This window comes from Hordeum vulgare, chromosome 2H, assembly GCF_904849725.1.
Source record: "Hordeum vulgare subsp. vulgare chromosome 2H, MorexV3_pseudomolecules_assembly, whole genome shotgun sequence".
Lineage (NCBI taxonomy): Eukaryota > Viridiplantae > Streptophyta > Magnoliopsida > Poales > Poaceae > Hordeum > Hordeum vulgare.
Window position 1 is genome coordinate 549,038,223 of NC_058519.1, and position 19,160 is coordinate 549,057,382.

General features: G+C 43.7%; 1 protein-coding gene across 1 annotated transcript; it reads left to right on the top strand.

Moving 5' to 3' along the window:
- The first annotated feature begins 291 nt into the window (after positions 1-291).
- LOC123428621 (7-deoxyloganetin glucosyltransferase-like) lies at positions 292-18,611 on the top strand. Its single transcript, XM_045112833.1, has 3 exons — positions 292-461; positions 509-629; positions 18,318-18,611. Exons 1-3 carry the CDS (start codon positions 292-294, stop codon positions 18,609-18,611), a joined length of 585 nt encoding a protein of 194 aa, XP_044968768.1.
- Positions 18,612-19,160: the final 549 nt, after the last annotated feature.

The window sequence follows — 19,160 nt, forward strand, 5'->3', positions numbered from 1 at the left end:
AATTAACATAATCATCCAACTTTCAGTGAGTAAAACAGGTTGGTGAGGTAATTTTACTCCCGTTGCAACGCACGGGCATTTGTGCTATCTCTCCCTAATAATAAAGCACCGATGGCTTCTGTCGTCCGTCGTCGCACTTTTACACAAAATTCCCTACGCTTCTGAGTATTCAACCCGCAGTCCTATTTTAAATGGATAGTATTTGAGAAAACATTTCGTTCTTACACAAACCCCCCTGCAGTTTTGCCTATTCAACCCACAAACCACCCGCGCAGCATCTGGATCGGGTCAATGCGGCGGCTTGAGCCCCGCCTCGTCACCGGAGAGAGATTGAGACGCGGATTTCGAGTCGGCCGCGTGGATCGGCACCGACGGCGACCACGCCGAGGGCCTCGTGGGCACCCCCACTACCTCGCGCCCGCGGTTGTGTCCGGCGGCAACTACGGCGAGAAGACGAACGTGTGGAGCGCAGGCGTGGTCATGTACGTGCTGCTCTCCGGCGACGCAGCTACCCCTTCCTGTGGAACGTCCGACCCGACCTCGTCAAGGGCGACGCGGCGGTGCTGCTGCCGGAGTTCCAAGCTGCCATCAAGGGATGCGGCCTTTTGATGACGTGGTGCCCGCACGAGGTTGATGTCCCACAAGCGTATGGGATCGCAACAGTTTTCGAGGATAGAGTATTCAACCCAAATTTATTGATTTGCCAAGACGGGAAGCGAAAGAATATTCTCAAGTATTAGCAGCCGAACGTGTCAGATTCAACCACACCTGAAAGATTAGTGTCTGCAAGCAAAGTATCAGTAGCAAAGTAGTATGATGGCAACGGTGCCAGAAACGATCTGGTGACAAGGTAGACTATTCCTAACTATTGTATCAATGGCGCCAACACGTTGACGGGGGATTATTCTTGAGAAGAATGCTTCCCCGGCTACGGCTCCAACAAAGTCTTGCAACAAGTAACAGCGGAGTAGCAAGGAACAACAGTAGCAGCAGCAGAGTAACAAGTAACAGAAGTAGTGACAGTAGTGGCAAAGTGGCCCAATCCCTTTTGTAGCAAGGGACAAGCCTAGGCAAAGTAACGTAGCGAGGACCAGTAGTAAAAGACTCGTAGATAGTGGATCGGTGATGGATGAGTATGACGGATGTGATTCATCATGTAACAGCTATAACACGGAGAGATATGTAACTAGCTCATGTTCATCAATCTAATGTAGGCATGTATTCCGTATGTAGTCATACGTGCTTAGGGAAAAGAACTTGCATGCCATCTATTGTCCATTCCTCCCGTGGCAGCGGGGTCCTAATGGAAACTACGGGATATTAAGGTTCTCCTTTTAATAAAGAACCGGACCAACGCATTAACACGCGGTGAATACATGAACTCCTCATACTATGGTCATCTCCGGGAGTGGTTTCGGCTATTGTCACTCCGGGGTTGTCGGGTCATAACACATAGTAGGTGACTACAACTTGCAAGATAGGATCTAAATCACACATATATTGGCGACAACATAATAGGTTCAGATCTGAAATCATGGCACTCGGGCCCTAGTGACAAGCATTAAGCATAGCCAAGTAGTAGCAACATCAATCTACAACATAGTGGATACTAGGGATCAATCCTCGTCAAAAACTAACTCGATTACATGATAGATCTCATCCAACTCATCACTGTCCAGCAAGCCTACGATGAGATTACTCATGAACGATGAAGAGCATCATGGAATTGTCGATGGAGAAAGGTTGATGATGACGATGGCGACGATTTCCCCTCTCCGGAGCCCGAAACGGACTCCAGATCTGCCCTCCAGATGAAGAACAGGATGTGGCGGCGCCTCCGTATCGCAAAACGCGATGAAACCTTCTCACTGACTTTTTTTCCACGCGAAACGAAAGATATAGAGCTGAGTTTGGGGGCGGTGGTGCCACGTGGGCCCCACAAGCCTGCATGGCGCGACCATAGGGGGTGGCCGCGGCCTGTTAGCTTGTGGCCCACTGGCACGCCCCCTCAGGTGGATCTTTGCGCAGGTATTTTTCTTTTATTCCAGAAAAAATCTCCGTAAATTTTCAGGACATTCCGAGAAATTTTATTTCTGCACAAAAACAACACCATGGCAATTCTGCTGAAGACAACGTCAGTCCGGGTTAGTTCCATTCAAATCATGCAAATTAGAGTCCAAAACAAGGGCAAAAGAGTTCGGAAAAGTAGATACGATAGAGACGTATCAACTCCCCCAAGCTTAAAGCCTTGTTTGTCCTTAAGCAATTCAGTTGACAAACTGAAAGAGACAAAAGAAAAACTTTGACGAACTTTGTTTGATCTTGTTGTTGCAAGTATGTCTAACTCATAACCAGAATTTCAGCAACATCACAAGCAAACCACATAAGCAATTGACATCTAGGTCTCACGGTAAACTCATATCAATGGCATAATCAACTAGCGAGCAAATGATAATAAGTCTCAAACGTCAACACTTCAATGAAAACAACATGAAGCAGTACGAATAGATGGTATCTCACTAGCTCTTTTTGAGACCGCAAAACATAAATGCAGAGCACCTTCAAAGACCAAGGGCTGACTAAACATTGTAATTCATGGCAATGAAGATCCAGTCATAGTCTTACTCAACACAGTTAAAAGCAAAGCATAAAAATGAGAGAGGTGCTCTCTAATTGGTGCTTTTGTAAGAGGAGGATGACTCAACAGGAACATAAATAGACAGGCCCTTCGCAGAGGGAAGCATTGATTTGCAGAGGTGCCAGAGCTCAAGCTTTGAAAACAGAGATATTAATTTTGGGTGACATGCTTTCATTGCCAACGCAATGACTAAGAGTTCTCAACATCTTCCACGCTACACATGCTATAGGCGGTTCCCAAATAGAAAAGTAAAGTTTTGACTCCCCCACCACCAATAAATCACACTCCACGGCTAGCCGAATCCTCGGACACCGTCCATACCAACATCAATCCTGGGGGAGTTTTGTTTGTAATTATCTTTTCGATTTGAGTATGGAACTGGGAATTCCAATTACCGGCCCCTTTCTCGTGAATGATAGTGAATAAACACATATCGAGGATAACACGCCTAGCATGGAAGATACCAATAGCCCCCTGTCACCACATGAGCGGTTCGGGCATGCAAAACAGATTATTTCTTGAAGGTTTAGAGAAAGTCACATGCAAATTTACTTGGAACGGCAGGTAGATACCGCACATAGGTAGGTATGGTGGACTCATATGGCACAACTTTTGGTTTATGGAAGTGGATGCACAAGCAGTATTCCCGCTTAGTACAAGTGAAGGCTAGCAAAAGACTGGGAAACGACCAACTAGAGAGCGACATCGGTCATCAAAATGCATTGAGAGTAACTAACATTGAGTGCAAGAATGAGTAGGACATAAATCACCATGAACATGAACATCATAGAGGCTATGTTGATTTTGTTTCAACTACATGTGTGAACATGCGCCAAGTCAAGCCACTTAAAACATTCAAAGGAGGATACCATCCTATCATACTACATCCTAGTCATCTCAACATTCATGTTGGCAACCAAGACAAACCATTATAAGCTCCTAGCTAAGTAAGCATGGCATAAGCAACTATGATCTCTAAGTTGTCATTGCAAACATGTTTCTCTCACAACAAAGCTGAATCAGGCATGATGAGCTAGTCATATTTACAAAAACAAAATAGATCGAGTTCATACCAGCTTTTCCAGGCTCAGTCACTTCATCATATATCGTCATTATTGCCTTTCACTTGCACGACCGAATGATGTGAACAATAATAAGCGTGCTCGTGCATTGGACTAAAGCTGGAATCTGCAGGCAAACACAAAGGAGAAGACAAAGTAATATGGCTCTTTGAAAGCTAAACAGGTATGCATGCAAGAGCCACTAAACATTGTAACCATGGTCTTCTACCTTGACCCAAAGAAAAAGAAAACTATTTACACGGGAAAGCTCCCAACAAGCAAAAGAAGAAAAAGAAAATCTTTTTGGGTTTTCTCAAACTAGAAAGACACACGAAAAGAAAACAAGAAAAAGAAAATAAACTAGCATAGATGATACAGTGGCAAAGTGTGAACACCGGCTAACAAAGTGAAAGCATAAGCAAAAATGTAAAGTCGGTGAGAACACGTACTCCCCCAAGCTTAGGCTTTTGGCCTAACTTGATCTACTCCCAAGGATGGTCCTGGCGAAACCCAAAATCATAATGGGGGTTATACGGGAGCGCTGCAGCCACTGCCTGAATAGCTGCCTCACGGAGACGAGCGACCTTTGCCTCCCTCTCATACTCCTGTGCCTCTCCTCTGTTTATGTAATATCTCCGTTTTACCTGAAAGTCAAAGAAGGTAGGAGCAGGAAGGGTAATATGGAAAACACGTTGCCGGTTAAATATCAAACGATATAGGAGGGATTCGTCATCCCTCTCAAGGAACTGGTAGCGTGTCAAAGCGACGCAGTCAAGGAAAGCTGTATGGAGCGGGGGATATCCTTCGCGGATGGGTACTCCAAGAAAATTTGCTATGCGAGTGGCATAGATCCCACCAAAGAAATCCCCTTCAATAGCATTCTTATTCAGCCTCCTTGCTATAATAGCTCCCATGTTGAAGCTTTTGTCACCCGTCACTGCGCTCTTAAGGATACTAAGGTCGGGTGCGCAGAGGTGACTCATATGTCCATTTTGCATCATGTTTTCATGTTGATATTTATCGCTTCTTTTGCTGTAATTTCACTTCACGGTACTATTATTATGCCTTTTCTCTCTTATTTTGCAAGGTTTACATGAAGAGGGAGAATATCGGCAACTGGAATTCTGGACTGAAAGTGGATCAAAGTTGAGATACATATTCTGCGCAACTCCAAACGCCGTGAAAATCAACGGAGTTTTTTTCCCAATATATAAAAAATACTGGGCCGAAGAAGCGCCACAGGGCCGCCAGGGGGTGGCCACAAGCCTGCACGGCGCGACCACCCCCTAGGCCGCGCCATGGGGGCTTGTGGGCACCCTGCTGGCCCACTTGTCCCCCTCTTTTGCTATATGGAGGGTTTCGTCCAGGAAAAAATCAGACAGGAGCTTTTTCGTGGTTTCGCCGCCGCCACGAGGCGGAACTTGAGCAGAACCAATCTAGAGCTCCGGCAAGACGATCCTGCCGGGGAAACTTCCCTCCCGGAGGGGGAAATCGTTGCCATCGTCATCACCAACACTCCTCTCATCGGAGGGGACTCGTCACCATCAACATCTTCATCAGCACCATCTCATCTCCAAACCCTAGTTCATCACTTGTAACCAATCTCCGTGTCACGACTCCGATTGGTACTTGTAAGGTTGCTAGTAGTGTTGATTACTCTTTGTAGTTGATGCTAGTTGGATTATTTGGTGGAAGAGTTTATGTTCAGATCCTTGATGCTACTCATTACCTCTCTGATCATGATTATGATTATGCTTTGTGAGTAGTTACTTTTGTTCCTGAGGACATGGGATAAGTCATGCTAATAATAGTCATGTGAATTTGGTATTCGTTCGGTATTTTGATATGTTGTATGTTGTTTTTCCTCTAGTGGTGTTATGTGAACGTCGACTACATAACACTTCACCATTATTTGGGCCGAGAGGAAGGCATTGGGAAGTAGTAAGTAGATGATCGGTTGCTAGAGTGACAGAAGCTTAAACCCTAGTTTATGCGTTACTTCGTAAGGGACTGATTTGGATCCACTAGTTTAATGCTATGGTTAGACTTTGTCTTAATTCTTCTTTCGTAGTTGCGGATGCTTGCGAGAGGGGTTAATCATAAGTGGGATGCTTGTCGAAGTAAGGGCAGTACCCAAGCGCCGGTCCACCCACATATCAAACTATCAAAGTAACGAACGCGAATCATATGAACATGATGAAACTAGCATGACAGAAATTCCCGTGTGTCCTCGGGAGCGTTTTTTCTTCTATAAGACTTTGTCCAGGCTTGTCCCTTGCTACAAAAGGGATTGGGCCACTTTGTTGCACCATTGCTACTTTTGTTACTTGTTGCTTGCTACGAATCATCTCATCACACAATCACTTGTTACCGACAATTTCAGTGCTTGCAGATATTTCCTTGCTGAAAACCACTTGTCAGATCCTTCTACTCCTCGTTAGGTTCGACACACTTACTTATCTAAAGGACTACAATTGATGCCCTATACTTGTGGGTCATCCAGGCTCTTTTTTGGCGCCGTTGCCGGGGAGTGAAGCGCCTTTGGTAAGTGGAACTTGGTAAGGAAACATTCATATAGTGTGCTGAAATTTATTGTCACTTGTCACTATGGATACTAATCCTTTGAGGGGCTTGTTCGGGGTATCTTCACCTCGAACGGAAGCACGAATGGTTGCTCCTCAACCTGCTGCACCTACTGAAAATATTTGCTTCGAATTTCCTTCGGGTATGCTTGAGAAACTGCTGGCTAATCCTTTTACAGGAGATGAAACATCACATCCAGACTTGCATCTAATCTATGTAGATGAAGTTTGTGGTTTATTTAAGCTTGCAGGTGTGCTCGAGGATGAGGTCAAGAAGAAGGTATTTCCTTTATCTTTGAAGGATAAGGCGTTGGCATGGTATAGGCTATGTGATGATACTGGATCGTGGGACTACAATCGGTTGAAATTGGAATTTCATCAAAAGTTTTATCCTATGCATTTAGTACATCGTGATCGAAGTTATATTTACAATTTTTGGCCTCGTGACAGAGAAAGCATCGCTCAAGCTTGGGGGAGGCTTAAATCAATGCTATATTCATGCCCCAATCATGAGCTCTCGAGAGAAATTATCATTCAGAACTTCTATGCTTGGCTTTCTCATGATGATTGCACCATGCTTGACACTTCTTGTACCGATTCTTTTATGAAGAGAGATATTGACTTCAAATGGAATTTATTGGAGAGAATTAAACGCAACTATGAAGATTGGGAGCTTGAAGAAGGTAAGGAGTCAGGTATGAATTTCATGTTTGTTTGCGTTAAATCCTTTGTTAAGACAAATACCTTTAGTGATTTTAGCGCTAAGTATGGACTTGACTCTGAGATAGTAGCTTCATTGTGTGAATCCTTTGCTGCTCATATTGATCTCCCCAAAGAGAAGTGGTTTAAATATCATCCTCCTTTAGAAGTCAATGTAGTAAAACCCACTCCAGTTGAAGAGAAAGTCATTGCCTATAGTGATCCTGTTGTTCCCAGTGCTTACATTGAGAAACCACCTTTCCCTGTTAGGATAAAGGATCATTCTAAAGCTTCAACTGTGATACGTAGAGGCTACATTAGAACACCTACACCCCCTGAGCAAATTAGAGTTGAACCTAGCATTGTTATTTTCAAAGATCTTCTGTCTGAAGAAGTTGAGGGACATAATATTCACTTTTGTGAAGATGCTGCTAGAATTGCTAAACCTCACGCTAGAGACAAACATAGGCCTATCGTTGGCATGCCTGTGGTTTTTGTTAAGATAGGAGATCATTGTTACCATGGTTTATGTGACTTGGGTGCTAGTGTTAGTGCAATACCTCAATCCTTATACGATTAAGTCAAAGACGAGATTGCACCTGTTGAGATAAAACCTATAGATGTCACTATTCAGCTTGCCAATAGAGATACTATCTGCCCTGTGGGAATTGTTAGGGATGTTGAAGTCTTGTGTGGTAAAACGAAGTATCCTGTTGATTTCCTCGTTCTTGCTACCGCACAAGATAGCTTTTGTCCCATCATATTTGGTAGACCTTTTCTTAATACTTTCAATTCTCATATTGATTGTGAGAAGCAAACTGTCACTGTTGGCTTTGAAGGTGTGTAACATGAGTTCAATTCCTCTAAGTTTGGTAGACAACCTCATGAAAAGGAGTTTCCTAGTAGGGATGAAACTATTGCCTTAGCCTCTATTGCCGTGCCTCCTACTGATCCCTTAGAGCAATACTTGCTTGAGCATGAAAATGATATGCATATGGATGAAAGGGATGAGATAGATAGAGTTGTCTTAGAACAATATCCTATCCTTAAGAACAACTTGCGTGTTGAACTGCTTGGGGATCCACCCCCACCAAAGGGAGATCCTGTGTTTGAGCTTAAACAGTTGCCTGGTACTCTTAAGTATGCCTATCTTGATGAAAAGGAGATATATCCTGTTATTATTAGTGCTAGCCTCTCAAAGCAGGAAGAAAAGAAGTTACTAAAAACTCTGAGGAAGCACCGTGTTGCTATAGGATATACTCTTGATGATCTTAAGGGCATTAGTCCCACTCTATGCCAGCACAAGATCAAAATTGATCCTGATTTCAATCCAGTTGATGATCATCAAAGGAGATTGAATCCTAAGATCAAAGAAGTAGTAAGAAAAGAAATACTAAAGCTCCTGGAAGCGGGTATTATCTATCCTGTTGCTCATAGCGATTGGGTGAGTCCGGTGCATTGCGTTCCTAAGTAGGGAGGCATCACTGTTGTCCCTAATGATAAGGATGAGTTGATCCCACAGAGGATTATTACTGGCTATAGGATGGTGATTGATTTTAGGAAGTTGAATAAGGCCACTAGGAAAGATCATTACCCTCTGCCTTTTATCGACCAAATGCTAGAAAGGTTGTCCAAACACACACATTTCTGCTTTCATGACAGTTATTCTGGTTTCTCCCAAATACCAGTTGCACAATCTGATAAGGAGAAAACCACTTTCACCTGCCCTTTCGGTACCTTTGCTTATAGACGTATGCCTTTTGGCTTGTGTAATGCACCTGCCACCTTTCAAAGATGTATGATGGCTATATTCTCTGACTTTTGTGAAAAGATTGTTGAGGTTTTCATGGATGACTTCTCCGTTTACGGGTCTTCCTTTGATGATTGCCTCAACAACCTTGATCGAGTCTTATAGAGATGTAAAGACACCAATCTTGTCTTGAATTGGGAGAAGTGCCACTTTATGGTTAATGAAGGCATCGTCTTAGGACATAAAATTTCTGAAAGAGGTATTGAAGTCGATAAGGCTAAGGATGGTGCAATCGAGAAAATGCCATACCCCACAGATATCAGAGGAATAAGAAGTTTCCTTGGTCATGCTGGTTTCTATAGAAGGTTCATCAAAGACTTCTCTAAGACTTCTAGGCCTCTTACCAATCTCTTGCAGAAGGATATTCCTTTTGTCTTTGACGAAGATTGTGAGGAAGCCTTCGAAATACTTAAGAGGGCTTTGATAACTGCACCTATTGTTCAACCAGCTGATTGGAACTTGCTAGTGATTATGTTGTTGGTGCTATTCTAGGGCAAAGAGTCGATAAGAAGTTGAATGTTATTCACTACGCTAGTAAAACTCTAGACAGTGCCCAGAGAAACTATGCCACTACGGAGAAGGAATTTTTAGCAGTCGTGTTTGCATGTGAAAAGTTCAGGTCTTACATAGTTGATTCCAAAGTCACTATTCACACTGATCATGCTGCTATTAAGTACCTCATGGAGAAGAAGGACGCTAAACCTAGACTTATCAAATGGGTTCTCTTGCTACAAGAATTTGATTTGCACGTTGTCGACAGAAAGGGTGCTGATAAGCCCGTAGCAGATAACTTGTCTAGGTTGGAGAACGTTCTTGATGACCCACAACCTATCAATGATAGCTTTCCCGATGAGCAATTGTATGTCATCAATGCTTCACGTAGTGCACCGTGGTATGTTGATTATGCAAACTATATCGTTGCCAAATATATACCACCTAGTTTCACATACCAGCAAAAGAAGAAATTCTTCTTTGACTTGAGACACTACTTTTGGGATGATCCTCACCTTTATAAGGAAGGAGTAGATGGCGTTATTAGACGTTGTGTACCTGAACATGAACAGGGACAGATCCTACAGAAGTGTCACTCCGAGGCCTACGGAGGACACCATGCGGGAGATAGAACTGCACACAAGGTATTGCAATCAGGTTTCTATTGGCCCACTCTCTTCAAGGATGCCCGTAAGTTTGTCTTGTTGTGTGATGAATGTCAAAGAATAGGTAATATTAGCAAACGTCAGGAAATGCCTATGAACTATTCACTTGTCACTGAACCATTTTATGTTTGGGGCTTTGATTATATGTGACCTTTTCCAAAATCCAACGGGTATACACACATCTTAGTTGATGTTGATTACGTCACTAAGTGGGTAGAAGCTATCCCCACTAGTAGTGCTGATCACAACACCTCTATCAAGATGCTGAAAGAAATTATCTTCCCTAGATTTGGAGTCCCTAGATATCTAATGACCGACGGTGGTTCACACTTCATTCATGGTGCTTTTCGTAAAACACTCGCTAAGTACAATGTCAACCATAGAATTGCGTCTCCCTATCACCCTCAGTCCAGTGGTCAAGTAGAGCTAAGAAATAGAGAGATTAAACTAATTCTGCAAAAGACTGTCAACAAGTCTAGAAAGAATTGGTCTAAGAAGCTCGATGATGCACTGTGGGCTTATAGAACTGCCTATAAGAATCCCATGGGCATGTCTCTGTACAAAATGGTGTATGGGAAAGCATGTCACTTACCTCTTGAGTTAGAGCATAAAGCTTATTGGGCAATCAAAGAGCTCAACTTCGATTTCAAACATGCCGATGAGAAGAGGTTATTTGATATTAGCTCGCTTGATGAGTGGAGAACTCAGGCATATGAGAATGTCAAGCTGTTCAAAGATAAGGTTAAGAGGTGGCATGATAAGAGGATACAAAAGCGTGAGTTCAGTGTAGGTGATTATGTCTTGCTATATAACTCTCGTTTAAGATTCTTTGGAGGCAACCTTCTCTCTAAATGGGAAGGTCCCTATGTTGTTGAGGAAGTATATCGTTCCGGTGCTATCAAGATCGACAACACGGAAGGTAATTGTCCGAGAGTGGTAAATGGGCAGAGAATCAAGCATTATATCTGAGGTACTCCCATAAATGTTGAAAGCAATATAATCAATACCATAACTCTGGAAGAATACCTAAGGGACATTTATCGGCCTGTTTCAGACTCCGAAAACGAAGAGGTATGAGATTCGGTAAGAAAACAGAGTCCAAAACTTTCCCCATAGGAAATTTTCTCCGTTTTGGAATATTTGAAAAAATACAAAAGTTGGAAGTAGTCCGGAAAGTGCGCGAGGAGGCGACAAGCCTGCACGGTGCGAGCCCATCCCCTGGCCGCGCCGTGAGGGCTTGTGGCCACCTCGTGCGCCTCCCGGACTCCGTTTTCGTGCACGGTACTCCTTCTGGTCTGGAAAAAATCATTATATATACTTCCGTTTGGTTTGACCCCTGCATCACGCAGATTTCCTCTGTTTTTCGTTTCGAGCCTGTTTTATGCCGCATATCTAGGTCAAGATGTCGTCCCAGGAATCTGTGGGGGAGAACAACCTCCGTCAAATCTATGGTGAAGTTCATGCTGATATGAAAAGGATGGAGGTCATGGAGGCTAAGGAGAGGCTACCTAAAGAAACCAAGGGCAAGGCTAAGGAGAAGGATCAGGCATGGGACAAAGTGCAATCTGTGCTCAACAAGGAAGAAGTTGAAGAAGTGGATTTCCTCCAACCTTACCTCCACCTACTGTCTCCATCTTTGATTGAACTCTTGAGGTTTTGTGAAACAACTCGTGCTCGCAATACTTATCTCACTCGTGAAGTTGTTTTGCTGGAGAGACATATCACAGATCTCCAAAGTATAAATCGAAGACTGATGGCCCTCTTGGAATCAAAGGTTGCAACTCCACCACCATCACCACCAAAGGAAGACAACTGAGCATTGGTATGGGCAATCCCCTTGGCTTTTGCCAAGATTGGGGGAGTTGCCCTGGTATCGTATCACCATCACATCTTTTGCCTTTACCTTTGTTTTAGTTTTCCTTTTCAGTTTTTCTTTTTCTCTAATAGTTTATAAGTCTTAGTGTTTTAGTCTTTAGTTTTGCTTTGTGTTACCCCTGATGTATTCTTGCTCGTGAGCCATATAATAAAGAGTGTCTTAGTTGAAGGGCTTTGCCTCTTGCCATGATCAAAAGAGTGAGAATAGAACAAAATCATGAAAGACCATGTAGTGATCTTATGGGAAGTGATGGCTTCACATATAAAAATAATGAGGATTGAAACTTGTTGAGGATAGGCAAACGTAGACCTTGGTCATTGTTGCAATTAATAGGAAGCGATAAGGAAGGAGAGGTTCACATATAAATATATCATCTCTGACACCATCTATGATTGTGAACACTCACTAAACTAGTGCATGCCTAGAAGTAGATGTTGGACAAGGAAGACAACATAATGAATTGTGTTTGCTTGGCTCTGAACAATGTTATATGATTAGAGATCCCTTAGCATGTGACGATTGCTTCCACCTCATATTAGCCAAAACTCCCGCACTAAGTAGAGATACTACTTGTGCATCCATAAACCTTCAAACCAGTTTTGCCATGAGAGTCCACCATACATGCTACTACAACAAAAGACCTTCCAACGGCGCCAAAAATAAGCGTGTTGACGGGAGACTATTCTTGTCTTGATACTCCTCAGCAACAGCGCCAGGAATCCTTCTGCTACGGCTACGCCTTTAGGGACTTCCTTGGAAAATATGCAAAGGATTCCCCCGTGGCCTTGGAGCCTTGCGTTGGTGTTCCCTCGAAGCGGAAAGGGTCATGTAGCACAGCGGCGGTAAGTATATCCCTTAGTTTTGAGAACCAAGGTATCGATCCAGAGGAAGGATCGCGTCAAGTCACAAGTACCTGCACAAACACAAAGAGCTTGCACCAAACGCTATGAAGGGGTTGTCAATCCCTTATAGATTGTTTGCAAAGTGAGAACTGAAAGCAAAAAGGAAACAAAGCAAAGTAAAAGGAAAGTGGATACGATAGTTGTGAATAGACCCGGGGGCCGTAGTGTTCACTAGTGGCTTCTCTCATGAAAGCAAGTAGATGGTGGGTGAACGAATTACTGTCGAGCAATTGATAGAACCGCGCAAAGTCGTGACGTTATCTATGAAAATTATTATATCTATAGGCATCACATCCAAAACAAGTAGACCGATACTTTATGCATCTACTACTATTACTCCACACGTCGACCACTATCCAGCATGCATCTAGTGTATTAAGTTCATAAGAACAGAGTAACGCCTTAAGCAAGATGACATGATGTAGATGGACAATCTCATATCTACGATAAAAGCCCATCTTGTTACCCTTGATCACAAATCCACAATTCATCGGATCTCGACAAACACACCGCCAAAGAGGCTTACATCGGATAGATCTCCATGAAGATCATGGAGAACTTTGTATTGAAGTTCCAAGAGAGAGAAGAAGCCATCTAGCTACTAACTACGGACCCGTAGGTCTGAAGTGGACTACTCACGAGTCATTGGAGAGGCGATGATGTTGATGTAGAAGCCCTCCAACTCCAAAGTCCCCTCCGGCAAGGCACCGGGAAGGGTCTCCAGATGAGATCTCGCGGAAACGGAAGCTTGCGGAGGCGGAAAAGTGTTTTCGTGGATGCCCTGATTTATTATGGGATTTTAGGGAATATATAGGCGAAATAGATAGGGCAGGGGAGCTCCAGGGGGGCCATAAGCTTGGTAGCCGCCGCCCCCTGGTGGCGGCCACAGGGCTTGTGGGCCCCTGTGGCTCTCCTGCCTTGGCCCTCAAGTCCCTCGATCTTCTTCTATTCTGTAAAAATTTATTTCGGGGATTTTATTCTGTTTGGACTCCGTTCCAAAATCAGATCTGAAAAGAGTCAAAAACACAGAAAAAACAGGAATTGGCAATTGGCACTGAATTAGTAAGTTAGTCCCAAAAAAATATATAAAAGGTATATAAAAAAATCCAAAGTTGACAACATAAGAGCATGAAACCATAAAAAATTATAGATACGTTTGAGACGTATCACACCTCATATTAGCCAAAACTCCTGCACCAAGTAGAGATACTACTTGTGCATCCTTAAACCTTCAACCCAGTTTTTCCATGAGAGTCCACCATACCTACTTATGGACTGAATAAGATCCCTCAAGTAAGTTGTCATCGGTGCAAGCAATAAAAATTTCTCTCTAATATGTATGATCTATTAGTGTGTGGAAAATAAGCTTTATACGAACATGTGATGAGGAAGACATAAAAGCGACAGACTGCATAATAAAGTTCTTTATCACAGGGGGCAATATAAAGTGACGTTCCTCCGCACTAAGAGGACACGCATCCAAACCTCAAAAGCGCATGACAACCTCTGGTTCCCTCTTCGAAGGGCCTATCTTGTACCTTTACTTTTTGCCCTTGAAAGAGTCATGGTGATCTTCACCAATTCGTTATTTTGCCTTTATCTTGGCTACCGTCATATGCTTGGGAAAGATCTATATTCATATATCAACTTGGAGATGAGTACGTATGCTTTATTATTGTTGACTTTACCCTTGAGGTAAATGGTTGGGAGGCAAAACTATAAGCCCCTATCTTTCTCTGTGTCCAACTGAAACTTTGATACCATGAGTACCACGTGAGTTGTAGCAATTGTGGAAAACAAAAGAGATGATTGAGTATGTGGATTTGCTTTACAAGCTCTTATTTGACTCTTCGTGATGTGATGATAAATTTCAATTGCTTCAATGACTATGGACTGTTGTTGGCTACTTCTCGGTAAGGTTTTTGTTTCATACTTTGCTTTGTGAAGGAATTGTTACTTTCCCATAGGAATCTTTATGATGTATTGCTGTTCTATGTGTGATCATGATGCCCTCATGTCCATATTATGTTTTATCAACACCTTCACCCCTAAACATGTGGACATGTTATGGGTCTTGGTTTTCGCTTGAGGACAAGCGAGGTCTAAGCTTGGGGGAGTTGATACGTCCATTTTGCATCATGCTTTCATGTTGATATTTATCGCTTTATGGACTGTTATTATACTTTGTGGTGCCATACTTATGCCTTTTCTCTCTTATTTTGCAAGGTTTATTTGAAGAGGGAGAATACCGACAGCTGGAATTCTGGACTTGAAAAGGAGCAAGTCTGAGTCCTCTATTCTGCGCAACTCCAAATGCCCTGAAAATCAACGTGGAATTTTTTGGGAATATATAAAAAATATTGGGCAAAATAAGTACGAGAGGGGAGCTGCCAGGGGCCCACAAGCCTGGTTGCCGCGGCCTACCCCCTGGCCGCGGCAACAGGGCTTGTGGGCACCCTGGTGGCCCACTGGCCCCCCTCTTTTGTTATATGAAGGGTTTCGTCCGAAAAAAATCAGGGTGGAGCTTTTTCATGGATTCTACGCCGCCACGAGGCGGAACTTGAGCAGAACCAATCTAGAGCTCCGGCAGGACGATCCTGCCGGGGAAACTTCCCTCCCGGAGGGGGAAATCGTCGCCATCGTCATCACCAACACTCCTCTCGTCAGAAGGGAGTCATCTCCATCAACATCTTCATCAGCACCATCTCCTCTCCAAACCCTAGTTCATCTCTTGTAACCAATCTCCGTCTCGCGACTCCGATTGGTACTTGCAAGGTTGCTAGTAGTGTTGATTACTCTTTGTAGTTGATGCTCGTTGGATTTCTTGGTGGAAGAGTTTATGTCCAGATCCTTGATGCTACTCATTACACCTCTAATCATGATTATGATTATGCTTTGTGAGTAGTTACTTTTGTTCCTGAGGACATGGGATAAGTCATGCTATTAATAGTCATGTGAAATTGGTATTCGTTCGGTATTTTGATATGTTGAATGTTGTCTTTTCCTCTAGTGGTGTTATGTGAACGTCGACTACATAACACTTCACCATCTTTGGGCCTAGAGGAAGGCATTGGGGAGTAGTAAGTAGATGATGGGTTACTAGAGTGACAGAAGCTTAAACCCCAGTCTATGCGTTGCTTCGTAAGGGGCTAATTTGGATCCACTAGTTTAATGCTATGGTTAGACGTTGTCTTAATTCTTCTTTCGTAGTTGTGGATGCTTGCAAGAGGGGTTAATCATAAGTGGGATGCTTGTCCAAGTAAGGGCAGTACCCAAGCGCCGGTCCACCCACATATCAAACTATCAAAGTAACGAACGCAAATCATATGAACATGATGAAACTAGCATGACAGAAATTCCCGTGTGTCCTCGGGAGCGTTTTTCCTCCTATAAGACTTTGTTCAGGCTTTTCCCTTGCTACAAAAGGTATTGGGCCACTTGCTGCATCGTTTCTACTACTTGTTACTGTTTACTTTTCACCTGCTACGTTTCACCTCACTACATCATCACTTGTTACCGCTACTTTTAGTGCTTGCAGTTATTACCTTGCTGAAAACCGTTTATCAGAGCTTTCTGCTCCTCGTTGGGTTCGACGTTCTTACTTATCGAAAGGACTACGATTGATTCCCTATACTTGTGGGTCATCAAGCATCATCAGGCATAGTATCAAGCATAGCATCATCAGGCAGAGTATCAAGCATAGCATCATCAGGCATAGTATCAAGCATAGCATCATGGGCAGTAGAAGTAGCATCTTCTAGCATAGGCGACATATCAAGATTTCTAGCAGGAGGCGAAGTCGCAAACTTACTCAAAACTGAAGGTGAATCAAGTGCAGAGCTAGGATGGTAGTTCCTTACCTCTCCTCGTAGTGGAAGGGAGGATTTTAGTTCTTGGATCTTTCGGATTCCTCATAGTGATTAGCAGACGTCAATCCCAAGTGACTCAGAGAATATAGCCGTGCCTCCCCGTCAACGGTGCCAGAAAAAGCCTTGATGTCCCACAAGCGTATGGGATCACAAAAGTTTTCGAGGGTAGAGTATTCAACCCAAATTTATAGATTCGCCAAGACGGGAAGCGAAAGAATATTCTCAAGTATTAGCAGCTGAACGTGTCATATTCAACCACACCTGAAAGATTAGTGTCTTCAAGCAAAGTATCAGTAGCAAAGTAGTATGATAGCAACGGTGCCAGAAACGATCTGGTGACAAGGTAGACTATTCCTAACTATTGTATCAATGGCGCCAGCACGTTGACGGGGGATTATTCTTGAGAAGAATGCTTCCTCGGCTACGGCTCCAACAAAGTCTTGCAACCAGTAACAACGGAGTAGCAAGGAACAACAGTAGCAGCAGCAGAGTAACAAGTAACAACAGTAGTGACAGTAGCGGCAAAGTGGCCCAATCCCTTTTGTAGCAAGGGACAAGCCTAGGCAAAGTTACGTAGCGAGGACCATTAATAAAAGACTCGTATGCAGTGGATCAGTGATGGATGAGTATGACAGATGTGATTCATCATGTAACAGCTATAACACAGAGAGATATGTAACTAGCTCATGTTCATCAATCTAATGTAGGCATGTATTTCGTATGTAGTCATACGTGCTTAGGGAAAAGAACTTGCATGACATCTATTGTCCATCCCTTCCGTGCCAGCGGGGTCCTAATGGAAACTATGGGATATTAAGGTTCTCCTTTTAATAAAGAACCGGACCAACACATTAACACGCGGTGAATACATGAACTCCTCATACTATGGTCATCTCCGGGAGTGGTTCCGGCTATTGTCACTCCGGGGTTGTCGGGTCATAACACATAGTAGGTGACTACAACTTGCAAGATAGGATCTAAAACACACATATATTGGCGACAACATAATAGATTCAGATCTGAAATCATGGCACTCGGGCCCTAGTGACAAGCATTAAGCATAGCCAAGTAGTAGCAACATCAATCTGGAACATAGTGGATACTAGGGATCAATCCCCATCAAAAACTAACTCGATTACATGATAGATCTCATCCAACTCATCACCGTCCAGCAAGCCTACGATGAGATTACTCACGAACGATGAAGAGCATCATGGAATTCTCGATGGAGAAAGGTTGATGATGACAATGGTGACGATTTCCCTTCTCCGGAGCCCGAAACGGACTCCAGATCTGCCCTCTAGATGAAGAACAGGATGTGGCGGCGCCTCCGTATCGCAAAACGCGATGAAACCTTCTCTCTGATTTTTTTTCCAGGCGAAACGGAAGATATAGAGCTGAGTTTGGGGGCGGTGGTACCACGTGGGCCCCACAAGCCTGCACGGCGCGACCATAGGGGGTGGCCGCGCCTGTGGGCTTGTGGCCCACTGGCTTGCCCGCTGAGGTGGATCTTTGCGCAGGTATTTTTCTTTTATTCCAGAAAAAATCTCCATAAATTTTCAGGTTATTCCGAGAACTTTTATTTCTGCACAAAAACAACACCATGGCAATTCTGCTGAAAACAGCGTCAGTCCGGGTTAGTTCAATTCAAATCATGCAAATTAGAGTCCAAAACAAGGACAAAAGAGTTCGGAAAAGTAGATACGACGGAGACGTATCAGAGGTCGTGATCGAGAACGAGGCTGTGGGCGTGTTCCTCACGCACTCCGGATGGAACTTGACGCTGGAGAGCCTCTGCACCGGCGTGCCGATGCTGAGCTGGCCCTTCTCCGCGGAGCAGCAGACCAACTGCTGGTACAAGCGCACGGAGTGGGCCGTGGGGATGGAGATCGGCGGCGAGGTGCGGCGGGCGGAGGTGGCGGCCATGATACGGGAGACCATGCAGGGCGAGAAGGGGGAGGAGATGCGCCACTACGCTGCGGAATGGAAGCAGAAGGCAGCGCGGGCGACCCTGTGAGGTGGCCCCTCGGAGACCAATCTGGACGGATTAATTCGTGTGCTGATGGGCAATAATACGAGTAAGAATTGAGTGTAGAAATCACACATCCCTAATTTTATTCTATCACGGGCATTTTTAGGGTTCTGAATTTGCCTATTTGATGATGTGCGGATCTGTTCATAGTTTGTAGCGCGTGTATTGTTCTGTTTTGTTTGTTAATGTAAACAAAAACCATTCCATTTATCAAAATGTTTGCCTAGTGGTCAGAGCGCACGTGTTGCCTCCTAGATGGCGTCGGTTAAAACCTCGGTTCCAACACAGGTCTCACACCTTCTTAATTACTACAGTAGTAAATGTGTAATCTAAAGCTAAACAACAAACTGAAACAAGGTTCCTTTTGGCCTTAGGGACATGAAGGAGATATTCAGCCTAACCTAGCATCTACCGGACACATGATCCTTTACCAATTAGGAATTGCAAAGAAAGTTTTGCTATCTAAAGCAAAGAAAATGACACAGAAACAAAGTTCATTTGGCCTTATGAACATGAAGGGGAGATTTTTTTCAA